General features: G+C 35.0%; 1 protein-coding gene across 2 annotated transcripts in view; it reads left to right on the top strand.

Moving 5' to 3' along the window:
- Nucleotides 1-664: 664 nt before the first annotated feature.
- Nucleotides 665-16,249, top strand: part of LOC143223368 (histone-lysine N-methyltransferase, H3 lysine-79 specific-like) — a 29,353-nt gene continuing 13,768 nt past the window's right edge. The window contains exons 1-2 of one of the 2 annotated variants that reach the window (XM_076451268.1): nt 665-936; nt 1,191-1,231. In XM_076451268.1, coding sequence (XP_076307383.1) covers nt 862-936; nt 1,191-1,231 — 116 coding nt within the window. In that variant the 5' untranslated portion in view covers nt 665-861. Of the gene's footprint in view, nt 937-1,190; nt 1,232-2,398; nt 3,096-16,249 lie in introns of those variants that run through there. The other variant, XM_076451269.1, reaches the window with a different exon arrangement.

Raw genomic sequence — 16,249 nt, forward strand, 5'->3', positions numbered from 1 at the left:
AGTGGTTAGGGCACTTTACTCAAAATCTGAGGGGCGGGGGTTTGAATCCCTGTCGCACCAAACACGCTCACCCTTTCTACTGTGTGGTCGTTGTAATGGTACGATCAATCTCACTATTCGTTAGTAAAAGAGTAGTCCAAGAGTTGGCGGTGGGTGGTGATGGTTAGTTGCCTTCCCTCTAGTCTTACACTTTTAAATTAAAAACGGCGAGTGCAGTGTTAAAATCCGTGGTTCAGATATTCCTGGTCAAGAAAGTTGCAGATAGCCCATTGTTCAACTTTGTACAAAGAAAATGAAAAAAATAACTTTAACAAATATTATATTAATATTCCTAATACAGAAATAAATGTTAATTTGCACAAAATGACACTTATATAATAGTAAACCTATCAATCAAGATTTTGAACTCAAGAAAGGTTGTTATAAAATAAAAATAATTAGAGGGAATAAAATTATAGTGTTTTCTAGAACATTGTTAATTGTTCATTTAACAGTTTGAAAGCTTTACAAAACAACTACATACTGGAAACGGAGGGAAAAAAACCACATTAATCCAATTGACACTCTTGTTCTTTGTGTGGGTTGATGACGAAGTCGAAGTTCGCGGCAAAGTGTTGATTTTCCGGAACATAAATGTCCGACTAGCCAATCAACGATCTTGTGACGAGAGACTCCATTACTGATATTTTATCCAATCATAGGCTCGTTTTCTGAAGTCACGTGACAACGCCTCCGTCACACATGGACGTGTGAGCGGGGGCTTCCGTGGTTCCTTGTTTCGTTGGAAAATGAGAAATATATGAGGACAGAAGTTAGAAGATATTTGCTCATAGTGGAATAGATTGTTTTCAGAGAAGGATAATGGCTCAACAGTTAATTTTACACAGTCCTGCCGGCTCAGAGCCGGCTATATACCGCTGGCCTTTGTCATCGTCAGTAAGTATCTTCTCAACCAAACAGTTTATTATGGCCCTTTGATACGCGTGCTCTCTTGCCAAGAGTCTTGGCGTTAGGCATAGTTTCAAGCTCGAGGAAATGTCCTTAATCGCGTATGTGTATGTGTGGTTGTTTAGTCCTATCCGTAGAAGTACTTAAGTTTCAGTTATTTTATAAATTTTAGACTTTTCACTAGTTTCAAATCGATAAAATTCGTTTATCCTAGTAATTTTTCGAATTTCCTTATCTTTTAGGACAAGAATGATGGAGCTGTTGAGATTGTGGAAACTATTAGGTGAGTAGTTAACTAAGCCGTTATCCCGTAACACAGCTTGATCAATTTTATTTGAGAAACAAACACACGTGATCCGGATGTGGCTACCAACAAAACCTGAATAATATAAGCCGTCAGCCTTAATATAACAGACTCCTGAGAGCTTTATTTGTCGCGTATGCCAATCGAAAATTACTAAATGTAATGAAATCACAATCATGTCAGGTTTTACCTAATTATGCTACTGAAATACGGCATAAGATGTAATGAAGTACGTTATTAAAGCCTAATTTTTTACACAGTCATAAAATAATATTTCCTAGATTATTTATTTTACAAATGAAAAAAAAATTTATATTTTTACTGTCAAATACTAAATATATACCGCACTGATTTAAAAAAAAATACATAGTGATCACTCTAGTACTTATTAAAATATTGTTTTTTGTCAGTGATGTACGTGTTTAGTATAAATAATCTGTTTAATCTTGTGTGATTATACGTAAAGTGTACAACGGTATGATAAGTCGAGAAATTTGATTTGTTTGAATAACTTTTGTTATCTGGTTGTCTCTTGCTGTTGTAATGCAAGAGACACACATCAAATGTTTTGTCATACCTGTGACAAAATTGTCTAGTTACTACATTTCTATATTTATAAGCTTTTCTGTTATCACTGGTTCAAAATTGAATTCTTATCTCCCAGTTACAAGTGTTTTAGAAAAAATCACCGGTTTTAGTTGATTGTTTTCACATTTATGTAATTAAAGGTCAAAATAAAGTAATCGTAGGATTTTGTATTCAAGATTCACTGCTAAAATATTAAACTTGCACAAATTAGTCATACTACTGTGGTGAAATCATAATAACTTGGCTCAAATTGTGATAAACTTTTTATTTATAAAAGTAAATAATATGTTTGTTTGTTTGTTATTGTTGAAGCGCTGACATATGAGACCGAAATCTACTTTTAAGAAAACTTAAGTCAGTTCTCAAGACAAGCTAGAACTGTGAGAAAAATGAATGGTATTCATGGTGAACCATATATATATACGTGACAAAAAACATTTATACGAATAGGTAATATCCATTTCCATTTTTAATTGGTGTTATCATTGACCATAATGAGTCATAGGTAAAAGGAATATATTGATTTAATTCACTCTCTTTTTGGCCTGGTACCTATAATTTGTTAAAATGTACAGTAATATGTTAAAGGAATATGGGAGTTTATGGTTAAACCCAAATATATGAATTAGCGCATGCGTTATCCATTCATAGTAAAGTTACAAGACGTAATATACAAGCTATTATTGAAGATGCTTTTTTTTTTCGTATGCTTTCTAGTGTTTGATTGAAGGGGGGGAGTTTGTTTAAATTTTATTATCAAATAGTAGATTATTCACCAATCAAGTCATGCTGCAAAAACTAGGTTAATTCAGTTGATCCAAGGCCATGTTAGTGTATACAATCCTTTTGACGCATAGTATACATTCTCTGCGACTTTCTGGGAAATCCCGTAAATGGATATCCCCAGGGAAAAGAATTTTTAAAAGGCTTAGTAATCAGGATGATGTTCATTATAGTTAAAATGACGTGAATCGAGTTTGTGCGCGCGCGTGAACATATAAAATAGTGTAGGTGGGTGTTGAAAGAAAACGATCTAATACCGCTATCTTTTCGATGCCTGCTGGTGACTCAACCCTTTAGGCTAGTCTAGCGTAAGCTGCCATCTTTAGGGGGCGTGGCGGCGTGTGCCTCTAAGAGTCGATGTCATTGTTACGCCAAGAGTGACGTTTCTGTTTGAGGCGTGACAGACCTGGTTTGAAAACTGAGGCATCATGTGTTAGAACAAATTTAGAAACATGCATCAGTAACCACTTGAGTAAGTTTGTAGAAGTATCTCTCTGAATTTTAAATATTTTTTTTATTTGAAGCTAGATAAATCTGTATAATACGCTCAGTAGAGCAGGCCTTATGAAGTTGTTTCTGAACACATAAAATTATAAATACTGTTGCCACGGTAATTTGTAGTGTATCTGATTAATTCCAATTAACATTATTGTTAATGGAAAATTTTAGAATGCTTAGGACCAAGAGATTCATATATGAAGAATGCAACTTGAAAGTGGAGATATTTCTCACTTTTGCCAGTTTTTATGTCAAGGTTCTATAAAAATAGAAGTCCTCGTTTGTAAAAGTGAATACACCATCTTTCTTTTTGCTACATGTCAAAAAAAGTTAAATATTGCATACAACTGTCGACTGCATTATTTTATCACATTTTTCGACGTATTTTACGACCTTCGGTGTTCTTAAACAAAAGATTCTGAATAGTTTATTTTCGTAGATGTTTTTCTGACTTTTTATATTGGACTAAGTCACTAACGATTAGCTATTAGCAGTTTTTTTATAATACGTCATTTTAGGCGTTGTAGTCAGTATCATAAGTTAATCATTTCGAATATTCATTTCATTAGCTTTTAAGGTTGCTTATTTCGATATCTTGTTGCGACGGTAACAAATTTTGTTTTGAGACTTGTTATTTACTTTAGTTTAAAGAAATGAATGTTATTTAAGTCACTTGGGTGTAAAGCATGATATTGCTCTTAAAAATATATAAACATTTTCCAGAGTTTTTGTTAGGTTTTTTTTTAAAATTATTTTCAAGGTTTGTTCTTGAGTTATAAAATATTCATTAATTATGGCGTTAGAAAATAAATTTATACATTTGGTTTTTTACATATTGTTAAATAAAGAGTTGTGTTCAGTATCTGATTGTAAACATTTCAGCTGGCTAAGTTATTAAAAGTTGGAAATAGTAAATCTTTCGTTTAGCATCTTTACTCGTTGTACGCAATTTTTATTTTGGTACTAATAAAAATAATGTTTTTCATTAACATTGCTGATACAATAACGCTTAGACCATTACTGTGTTGTTTTCAAGCCGGTTGATGATACATGGTATCGAGTGAAAAGCCTCTTCGGTATTTGATATGGCGTACGTAATGTGGTTTTAGTTGCAGCACATTATTCTTTACTTTCTCTCATAAATTCGTAGAATTGTATCGTAACTAGGTGCTTGGGTCTAATACATACTTGGTAATACATTGTGTAGAGATGAAATTCGTCAGGGAGTCATTGTTTATTATATATACATTCATTGCTAGAGAGAAAGATAATTACAGGCCTCGGAAAAGATAATGGGTGATCGAGAGAATCCGATTTTGGGTTCTTTAATAGTATTACACACACACTTGGAAAAATGTTGGTAGGGGTCTGAAATGTTTGCTATGCAGGTGATCAACATCAGTCCTTAAGTTTTGTTCATTATGTAGACCACGTGACCAGACGCTCCGGCGCCGTTCTGTAGCACCGCTGATAATAGCTGGTGTACAGTGCTGGCTTTACTATGTTGATGTGTGTGTGTATATATATATATATATATATATACACACACACACATATACATATAAAAGTATATATGTTAAGGTCATTAACCTCCCCACCATTCCTTTACTGATATGTAACTGGCATGTGTGTCGAAAAGTTTGTTTATTTATTGGCAGTTTAAGCTGTTGTCAGCTGACCTCAGAACTATTGGGCCTAACGGGTATCGTACGTGGTATAGGTTGGGTAACATTCACATGATTTATATCCTAACGTTCGTTTTAGAACCCCCTAACAGTTATGAATATATGTCCGAATCGAGCGCAGTTTTCAGCATTTCAGAGAAAACAGATCCAAGATAGTATTCATATTACAGTAGCAACTGGTATAGCAGTAACATTTGAATTATGAACTAAGCCTGTTAATCGAGATCGTAGTATCTGTATTACATATTGCTGTGTTTGCTTCGGTAGCACTACTTAAGTATTAACATAAGTCATCATTACAACGCAATGTTAAAATTTAAAAGAGGTACTTTCGTTGGGTAGTGTGCATAGCGAAATATATTGAATTAAACCCAAAGTATCTGAAATGTTTTAAAATAAGGGGGGAACGAAACATAGTATAAGTAACTACTGTTATTGGGGTTCAATTTTCCAAATTACAGAAAATTGTTCCTATCATAAATCAAAATAAGTGAAACATTTTAATGCATTACGAAACAGACATTAAGTAAAAGACTGATGTTGCAGTTAATTGTTAACCAGCTAATCACAGCGAAAGTTAGTACTAGTGTTGACGCTGTCCTTGAGTTAGTCTGTATTTATGATTGTTAGGGGATGAATATCTGTGAATGGTGAAATGAAAACGTTTAAAATGCAACCTTTTGGAAGACTACATGGAGAGTTGTTCGTAGGCTTTTGTTAGTATGAATTATTTTAACGTTTTGTTGGATAAATATATGTAAGAGCAATTAGAAGGGGGCCAGGAGGATCATTTGGTCCTGGTCTCAGGCTCAAAAGTGATCTCATATTTATACTTTTTTTAAATTAAGTTTCTTTATGTTACTGCCAGCCTAGAACTGAAAATTGTATGTACTAATTAAATATTAAAATTATACTTAACTTTTCCTTTGGGCTAATGATTGTCTTATTTTCTTTTTTATTTTATTTATACCCAAATTCCTTAAAAGATAGGAGTTTCCTAGGCCTCTAAATCTCAGAGAGGGCTTGGGTATATGGATATAACTGATTATATTTATACTGGTTAAACAAATAAATGAAACTGTTGAATATTATTTCCCCTTTGAAACAGGGAATGATATCGATGGGCCGAATAAGATGTTTACATATATTTAATTTCCTGAATTGATATCTGTGTTTCAACTCATTAAGATTTTGAAATTATAATTTTATGATGTAAATATCTTCAAACTGAAAAAAACAACAACAAACGAATAACCTAAAAAATTTGGAATATGTCGTTTGTTTATCAGACTTACAAGACTTTTTCTTCTGTTGAGAACATGCCACTTACAGCCTCGTTCTCAGACAGTTTACAGCTCGCGTTCTAGTGTCTGTGAAAAAGGTGAATAACCAGAAATAAACTTTCGAAACAAAAGAATATAACTGAAAATACTAAATTGGTCGTAGAAGAAACTGTTTATTTATACTATGCACAATAAACACAGTGAACGGGATTATCACAGAGTTTACACTGAAAGACTTGCTAGACGATTTGTGTATGTGGAATAATGTGCAGTGTGTTGGTTTCAACCGGAAGTACCACCATTTGGGCCAAGGCTGCTGTGAGGAGTTTATGTTGATATGTATGTGCATGAGATATGCAGGCTACGGGGCCACTTCACTTTTGAGATCAATATTTACCCAACTATGTATAATTAATAACATTATAGACTATGTGAGTAAAATAGATTTCGTATTGCACTGCCATTGACGAACTAAGTTTTAAGAAATCGTTAAAATTTGTGGATTTCACTGTGTCTGTTAACCAACTGCGGTTAAGCCTTGTTTTAGGCTTTATAATAAGCATGTAAACTTACGACACGTTTATTTTCATTCGCTATTATTTTTTATTGTTTAACTCGTTGTTTATAATATTTTTCAAACGAAATTTGGGCTAGGCGTAGCTTGGTGGTTAGCGTGCTTAGACTGTGAATACTGGGATATACAAATGTGCTTGGTACTAGAGGCCGTTGTACAATGTAAGTGTAATAGCCAGACAACAGTTGACAGTGAATTCTATTAACCAGTTGCGTTCTATCATGGCTGCCAGTATCGGTTAAAAATTAGGGATGCTTATGTGTAGCTTTAAGAAAAATTCTGAAACAACTGACGGAATGAAATACGTTATGGGATTGTTTCTTATAGCAGCAGTAACTTTGACGAAAATTTAAAAATAATAATTCGTACCTTTTTTCAAAAGTATTAATGATTTGGAGATTTTATTATTATCGCATGTATTAAATTTAGATTTGTTGCGTACATTTCTAACACTCAAGCTCGTGAAACACCATAATGAACGTTAAAAGACTTATGGGCTTCCTCATATTGGAATTTTCTTTTTGTAATTCGTAATTATTTAGTGAAATTATCTGATAGCTGTCCGCATTGGACCTTTCACAGTTAGGTGCATTGCACAAATACAGTTGTAATCTCAACAGTTGTCTCTTTCTCTCTTACTAATTCTCTTATTGTCTTGATTTTTTGTACTCACACTTTTAACACTGTGAAAAGTGAATGTATTACGCCTCGAAGGAATTTATTATTTCTTCTGTAAATGAAGTAACATGAAACACATTTTGCTTGATTAAATACGACGTGGAACTGCTAATAATCTACTGTATGAAGAGTCAGAAATTATTTTGAAGGGTATTTCTTAAGAAGTCGCAGTTCCCGACGGTGACTCCAATCTTTATCGGAAAGCTTCTTTATATGTGCTTGAAAGAGAGTACCTGGATTCATAAACAGATTGCCTTGCTTGATGAGAAACACACGTCTTGAAACGTAGTTTTGTTCTATGGCTTCGGCAGCCTTATTTTCTTCTGGAAGTTGGTTGGTCTTTCTGAAATGCCTCTCCTCTGTATATATATAAAAACTTAGGTGAGGTCTCTAAAAGCACGGCTTCGTGGTAACGCTTTACGTTGTGATATGAATGTTGGTAACCTTGAAGGGGTTGGGGTCGTAGACCTACCCCACATACCAGTGTGCGTAGATCCGTCAGTCGAGTTTTTCTCCACATTAAACGTGTACTGTCAACAGAAGTTACTGCCCCTTCGCTTTGTAATTTGCTACGCGAAAGACTCGCGGGTACTGATCCCTGCTTGTTTTATTGTTGGATAATGTTCTGCTGCCTAATTAAATTAATTGTTCTTCGTGAGAAATACAAACTTGTAATTATAATTTTTTGGACTAGTCTGGAACTTATAAACATTATACAAGAGCAGGATGTTTTTATTATTTTATAAAACTGCCTTTCGTGGATATTTCAATCGTATTTCCGATTTTTAGTACTCTGTATAGTCGTCGGTTAAAATGTACTTATGATCTTATTACGAAGAGACTTAAGTTAACTTTAGGATGTTGTTTATACATCAGTGATACCATTCCTGCATAACTATAAGTATATGATGTTATATATGATATAAAGAAAGCCGAAATAAAACCAATCATTATTATACTGAATCGAATCGTCAGTTCTGTAACCCTAGCTGTAAACGTTAGTTCTAGTCCAACTCCAAATATCTCACAAGTGTCAGCTAACGCAGCTGTAAGAAATTTAGGTTAGACCTAAATCCATGTACTAAACCATTAATGCCATAAAACTTGCACTTCACTAGCTTAATCTAGTTCACACCAAATACAGTTGTTCATATAAACCGATAATATAAATAGCATCTGAACTGTTACTGTGTCTATTGTATCCCAGCTGGTTTGATGAGTTCTGGTATTGTGCTAAAGGCTTCGTTAACATAGGGTACAGCAGGATATAGTGTCGTTGTATGATTGTTATACATTAATTTTACTTTCAATCATAAGCTCTTAAAATTCGTAAATGAGAAATTTAATTATGAACATGTTCAAAAATTATATTGAACATAATAATCCAATACATAAATGAAACTGGTTATAACGAAAAAAATGGAGATAGTAGTTGTTTACAGAACATAATATCAGTTGTTGCTTCTCACATCGTTTACCAATATAGAAAAACAAGATGCCTCTTAGTGTTCTCGTATTGAGAAAAACAATAAACAAAAATAACACGAAATCACGTCGAAGCTAAAAATAATAAATATGTAAGTTTTAAAAAAGGGGACAAGAAAAATTAACTCTTTTTAAGGGGGAGGAGTAACTGATTATCTCAGTATGTCCGTAAACGTGACATCATTGTACAGGGTGGCCCGTAAGTCCCTACCCATCCATATGTTATCATGTTATATTCAATTACGCATGCATTATAAATTTGTTTCTTTTTTTCCCAGAGAAATATGGCCGATGTAAGCCCATTTACACTTGAAGAGCGTATTGTGACAAATGCGTTGGTACATGAGTGCAGCGAGAATGAGGGACAGCACACAGATACACTGGATACATAAGATATATGGATGGGTAGGGACTTACGGGCCACCCTGTATATCCAATTGTTTTCCTTTTACAAGTATCTCTAATGTGGTACAGTTTTAATGGATCTAAGTTTTTTTCACATCAAAAGTTATTATCTAGAAAAGAAAAAAAATGGGAAGAAAGATTTCCACACTGTCATATGAAAACAACAACCTTGGTCCATGTGTGTACGATAACCATTTAGCGATACGTTAGACATGGTTAACATTAATGTGTTTTAATCATCTATCATTCTCTCTCTCTCTCACGCACACATATCTCTCTCTTTTTGGCCCCAATTATCATTCTTTATAAATACTGTTATCCTTTTTCTTTCTTTCCCCAACTGTACAGGTTTCGATACTCGTAGTGGACAGAGTACATACTACCCATTGTGTTGTTTGACTTCAAACGACCCACTTTATGTAAAGTGTAATTTTTGGTTTATTATACGCATACATTTGAGAGGTTACAATTAGTATAACTCTTATGTTTATATACATATGTATTAATATCTTGTTTTTGTATCCGGAAATCCCCCTACCCCCACTATTCTATGAAGAGTGTATTCTCACAGATAACGACAGGCACACTGGGCAAGCAGTAATTAACAACATGACCAACTTCCTGGTTTTAAAGATTGTATATGATACCTGGTGGTCTTAATTCTCTCACGGGTGTCTTTAGTCAATGTGGAGAAATGTGTGCTTCGTGTGGTGAGTTTGTACCGGTAATACAAACTCATTCTAAAGCCCCCAGGACTGAGTGTGAATAGCATGATAATGATGGTGCATTTGGATTACATAAAGAAAAGCTAAAGAACTTTATTCTGAACAATCAGGACTGATTCCGTATATTTTGCTTAACCTGTCTTTTTACCATTTCTGTGCTATACAGCAATGACGAATAAGTTTAAACACTGACCTCTTAGTGAAGAATTAGTGCCGATTAGTTGACGCATAATCGTTGGTTCGTACGTCAAGACTATATTAGGCACTTCGCGCATGTGCAGTTAATCATTTGGTGTTAGAAATAACCTTGCATCTAAAAATTTTAAATATAAGGTTTAGCAATTGAAAAAAAAAATCCATTTTAGGTTACGAAGTATCAGCTGACATTTTTGTGTTGTTCGTGACGTCACATGCCACTTCGCTCTTATTATAGTGACGTGTTTAATTTTCGTTATTTATCCGTGTTAGTTTATATTTTAGAACGTTTGATAGAATGTTGATATAACTTAAGCTTGGTGATTATTTCCTAAGTCAGTTTTCTTGAGTTGTTATGCGCTACTATTATATTTCTAATTTTGTTTAAATTATCTTATTAGAAGTATAAACTTGGGGAGAGGAGATATTATAAACCAACTCCAAATTTAGAAGCCCCTACAATTTATGGATTGTTGTGTATAACATAACTGCTGTTTTAGTAGTTACTAACGTAAAGAGAAAGGACAGTAAATAACTTCATTTCTAAGCTCTTTACTACCTGTGCACGTTTCTGTGTAAATAAAAGCAAATCCTGAAGCGATAAGTGCTGGTTAGGGTTATGTATTTTTATACATCAGTAATATTCTGTTAACGGAGACATTTCCAAACATGGCTCAGTGAAAGGCTTGAGTGCTTATAGTGTTAAAATTCGGAGCTCTGTCCTAGTGGTAGGCATAACACTGATAGCTTCACACGTAACACAAGCATAGTAAGTCAAATCTTAACGGGTGTAAATAATTCTTATCTGGGATGATTTCGCGTTTACATGAGAGTAAATATATATTTAAAGATTGATTAATATTTTATATTTTAAAGACGTAATTTGTTGTTTCATAAGCCTAGCTTCCCACGTACATTCTAAGTGGCAAATATTTTTAAATTAGCAACAGTTTGTGATATTTTAACAAGAATTTTTGACGTTCTTGGTTTCTGTAGAATTAAATTATTACGGCTATTGTGATATAACATGGAGATTGTGTAATGTTTTGTTTTATAAACTAGATTCCATGTTTTACACGTTAAACATGTATCTTTCATGAACGAAAGAGTTGAGAGATGATCTTAATAATATCATTAGTTATTGGTACTGGGCCTAACCTAGTTAGTTGTTTATAGCAATTGTAGGCTCCCTCACATCCTGTTTGTGGACCGGAAGTGGCCAACGGGAAACGGTTATATAGTTTGTCTGCCAAGAAAAAAAAAAAGCTTAAATCAGAAGATAAACAAAATTCAACTTGATACTTTTTTGTTGTAACGTTTCCCCTCGTTTTGTACACAGTTCGCGTTTGTTTGTTTTTCGCTTTTTTTTTTCGCGTTGGTGAATAACTAATTGCGCTTCAATACCTTTTATTCAGTGCCCCTCATGGCCAAGCGTGTTGAGGCGTGCGACTCGTAACCTGAGGGTCGCGGGTTCGCATCCCCGTCACACCAAACATGCTCGCCCTTTCAGCTGTGGGAGCATTATAATCTTACGGTCAATCCCACTATTCGTTGGTAAAAGAGTAGCCCAAGAGTTGGCGGTGGGTGGTGATGGCTAGCTGCCTTCCCTCTAGTCTTACACTGCTAAATTAGGGACGACTAGCACAGATAACCCTTAAGTAGCTTTGTGCGAAATTCACAAACAAACAAACAAATCCTTTTATTCAGAGACCTCGATACGGTGTTCATCTTATATATATGATATATATAACTGTCATATATACAAACACAGAGAGGTATCTATCTTTATTGTTTAACAACTTGACGCTCTTGCAAATGAGAATCGTCACAAGTTTACGTAAAACATAATTGGAACTCGTGAGAGTGGGTTTCGATTTCACCAACATTACCTTGTCTTCTGTCGCATGCGCAGAATTGACTAATGAGCCAATGTACGTCAGTCACTTCAATACAGCCTTTGTGCGTGACGCAAATCGACGGGACTTAGAATTTGTGCGCGAACTGTTGGACGCAAAGAAACAAGCGTGTATGCAATACGCGTATACACTGTGGTTAGTAGCAGCAATGCCCGCTTGTCATATTATTCCTTACGAGCTATCTGTGTGTACAAATGCTACCAGGCCTGAACACCCGCAAAGCTGTGTCAAACAAGACAGGAAAGACGGTTATAATTGTTTATATGTTTTGCGGACGTTTATCTTTCTTGTTTATAAACAATTATGCGATTTTGTTTTTTTTTAATATTTACTATATTTGAAAACCAACAAATCCAAGTGAATAACATGTTTTCACAGATAATTATTTTACTGGCATAATCTCCTGCACACACTTATTTAGCGTTGTTGTGCAAAATTTTATTATTAAAAAAATACGAGATGGCGTGGGAATTGTTATTCATTTAACCTCCCCGGAAGTTCCATAGCAAATAGAAATAAACGTAACTTACAAATGGACCGGTGTTGGTTTGTTTGATATAATTTCAAAGTAGGAATAATAGGGCTAATAATAATAATAGGTACTAGGAAATGTATTCTGTATGTTTCTGTTGAAATTTTGAGAACAAAATCCTGAGTACGACATTTATCGAGATTATTATTGCTCTATCTGACCCCTAGTGGCATATCTGCAGAGTTAAAACACAAAAAATTGGGTTTTGATACCTGTGGTGAGCAGAACACAGTGTGTGTGTGTGGGAGTAAGATAGGTTTATGTATGATTGGGACTTCACTATTATTACTTGGGTGATTAATTGCTTAGGGTTATGAAAGTACTTATTACAGTTTATGTGCAATCAGATTTGTAAACATATTACACTTCTTGTTTTTCTTTTCAGAAGTTTGTGAATGATCCGACTAGTATGTTTCTTCATGTTGAAATTTTTAAACTGCCTTAAAGTTACAGAGTAACAGAGTCTTTGGATTTTCCAATGCATCTGTACATGTGTATGTGCGTGTACGTCTGCACGCTGCAGGCCACGAGCGGTTAAGTATTTTGCATGGAGGTTCCGGGTGCCACAACCGATATACACAAGATCGGCATGCACGTGAGAAACACGCAGTAATGCGTTGTTCAGTTACACCTAGGTGTATGTCCTTAAGATACATAATTATTTTGATATGTGTAACGTCAGTATTCTTTATCGTAGAGCTGGCGAGCGAAGCGTCTTAAAACTTCGTAAATTAGTTCGCTTACATTGCGGCGCATGTTGTATTATGCCTTTAAGAATCCATCTATTTGTTGTTTGACGAGCGAGGAATAACGAATGTTAATTGTTACAAAATTAAGAAACCAACCTTGCAACAACAATTTTTTTTTTTTAATTTTAATTATTAGTGTAATCAATTTGAGAGTAAGGCTAGGTAGTGGTGACACTGTTGACTTTGAATTATAAATTGCCAGGGGGAGAAACTGGGAGGCTTCTATTTATTTACCTGGCCTTATCGATAAGTATTTTTGGTTGGACGGGGAATGGAGAAAACTGGTATTGGTCTATTGTGTTGACATCAGGGAAAAGCCAACCACTGTGGGTGTTTGGCGGGAATAGGTGATTTTTTGATTTTTTTTTTCAGTTTCGCACAAAACTACACGAGAGGTACCTGCGTCACACACTCACCGTCAACTTTTGGGCAACTCTTTTATAAACGAATAGTTGGATTGACGATCACATTATAATGCTTCCGCAACTGAAAGGGTGAGCATGTTTGGTCGGACGGGGATTCGAACATGAAACCCTCAGATTTTGAGTCGAGCCCCCTAACCACCTAGCCATGGGGATAAGAAAAATCTGAGTACGACATTTATCAAGATTATTATTGCTTTAACTTTCACCCCCAGTGGCATATCTGCAGAGTTACAACACTAAAATGCATTTCAGGATATTATTTATGAAAAATGTATTTTCAGTAAGGAAATGAGGCGTGCGCCTCTCAAAAAAAAAAAGAAAGAAAAAAGCAAATAAACTGACTTTATCTTCAATTTAGAAATATATAGTTTTACTTTCGAGGTTTTTTTTCTTGTAAGTACTTTTATAGGAGATTGCTATAAAAGTTGAAATGTGTATTGGAATTTAGTTTAAAATATCTATCGATATCCAACTTGTATGGTTTCCGCTTTTATTTCTTTCAAGTCAAAGGTCCTGCCTGCATCAGTTGAAAGTAATTTGTGTTCATTGTATGTATGCAGTCACTAAATATATGTTGCACAATGTAGCGTTTAAACATTTTATTTGGTAACAATGGCATTATACACTTCATTAGACAACATTCTGAGACGATTTTATCCAGTTTTGACTTTTAATGTAATTAACTGGTCATTGTTATGTCCCTTTTTTATTGAACATGTAAAACAGAAGCAAAGTTCACCATTTCGAAATGTCCTTCTGGAAATGATAAAACTGTCCAGACAGCCTGTCTCAGTCCTGTTTACATATTAGTGATTATCGTCTAGACATAACTAGATTTATGTAGACGCTATTTTTAAAAATTGTTTAGTCTTCTGCAAATCTGAGACCTGGATATATTAAATATGTTAATATGGTTTTTAGGTTCTGCAATTCGAATTTTAATCCTTCTTTGTTTCTAGAGGGTTTGCGTGTCATTAGTTGGGTCAGTTTCTCTGTGTGTGACCTAATATGTATTCAAAAATAAATTTGTATTAATAGTCCTTAAAAGATTAACATTGGCGTCCTGTCATTGCTACTATGATTTTAACACTCCTAGTGTCGTTATAATAGTTATAATATATACTTCAGAAACATTTGTTTCATGGATATTTGATATTTGTTTTTGCAGAATTTATGTAATAAAAAATATTGTGACCCTACACACACATACACACACAGAGAGGGTCGGTGCGCGTTCTCAGCCTTTGAAGGGCTGGTCGAAAGTCACGTGACAGTTTTTCTTGAACCGATCTGCGCTCTGGTGCTTTTGACTTGGTGGCCAAGCCTCTTATTTTCAGGTGTTCGCCTGTTGTGGCGTGAGAACGTGCTACTGACGCTTTAGTATTAGCTATACCAATGAATGGATGATGTTGGTTACAACTTCGTATGTACACCGTTACCTGATTTAAGGCATGTTGTTAAGCGAAGAATAAATGCACTGTACTTTCAGGGCGAGACCGTGTTGAATTAATGGAACAGATCTTTTTGCAAACACTGGCATGTTTGTTAAGATATGTTGGAAAATACACACTAGACTGTATTTTCACTTTATTCTCACCAGAGGGAGAGAGGGGACATGCGAAGAATACGGCTATTATTGTTTCTTAAGAAAGAAAAAACTTCGTGTTAAAATGTTATATATTTATACTTTAATGTCGTAGACAAATATTTGAATGGCAATAAATTATAAACCTTGATAACTATTCAACAGTTAGTATATGCAGGTTTATTTCATCGTGGAGCGATCTTTGTTTATAGAATAGGTAACAAATAATAAATGTAGGTGGAGACTTGTATGTTAATTCGGACGCCGGCATCGTTTGTACACCTGCTTATTCGTAGCGAATTTTGCAAGCGCAGGTGGTTATCAACTTTTTGTCTATGTACGCTATTTTTTAGCATTTTCAGTTGGGCAGCTTTTCTTCTTCTTCTGAGGTTAGCGTCTGGTCTGACAAAAAGAACATTTTCAAGTTTTGTTCTAAGACTTGAGCGTGAGAATAAGAAATGTAGCCCCTTGCAGACAGTTTTTGAAAATAACATGTTTGAGAAAAAGAAGAAAAAAAGTCTGAAAACAAGCGGGGACGGTCATATTACCATGGCAACTTTACAACGTGAACACGTTTTGTCTTCTACCTTGAAGGTTGCCTGTCTGCCTTCTGGCTGCCCGTCTTCTGGGCTATCTCTCTCTTTGTGTTGTCGTGAGGCACGAGAAGCCAGAATCTTCACTTTTTTCTCCCTCCTTCGTCCCCTCGGGCTCGGGGCGCTTGGCCGCTTGAACTCGCTGAAACTCAAGGCCATAATCTGGCGTGCCTCCCGATCAGGTCTTTCAACTCGTCCGTGAAGCACGCGACGCGAGGGAAGTTGCACGTGTGCTGGTGTGGGTCAGATGGGAGATAAAAGATTTGATGCCTCTTTCAGGTGGCATTAAAAATAACCA

The sequence above is a fragment of the Tachypleus tridentatus genome, chromosome 8, assembly GCF_004210375.1.
Source record: "Tachypleus tridentatus isolate NWPU-2018 chromosome 8, ASM421037v1, whole genome shotgun sequence".
Lineage (NCBI taxonomy): Eukaryota > Metazoa > Arthropoda > Merostomata > Xiphosura > Limulidae > Tachypleus > Tachypleus tridentatus.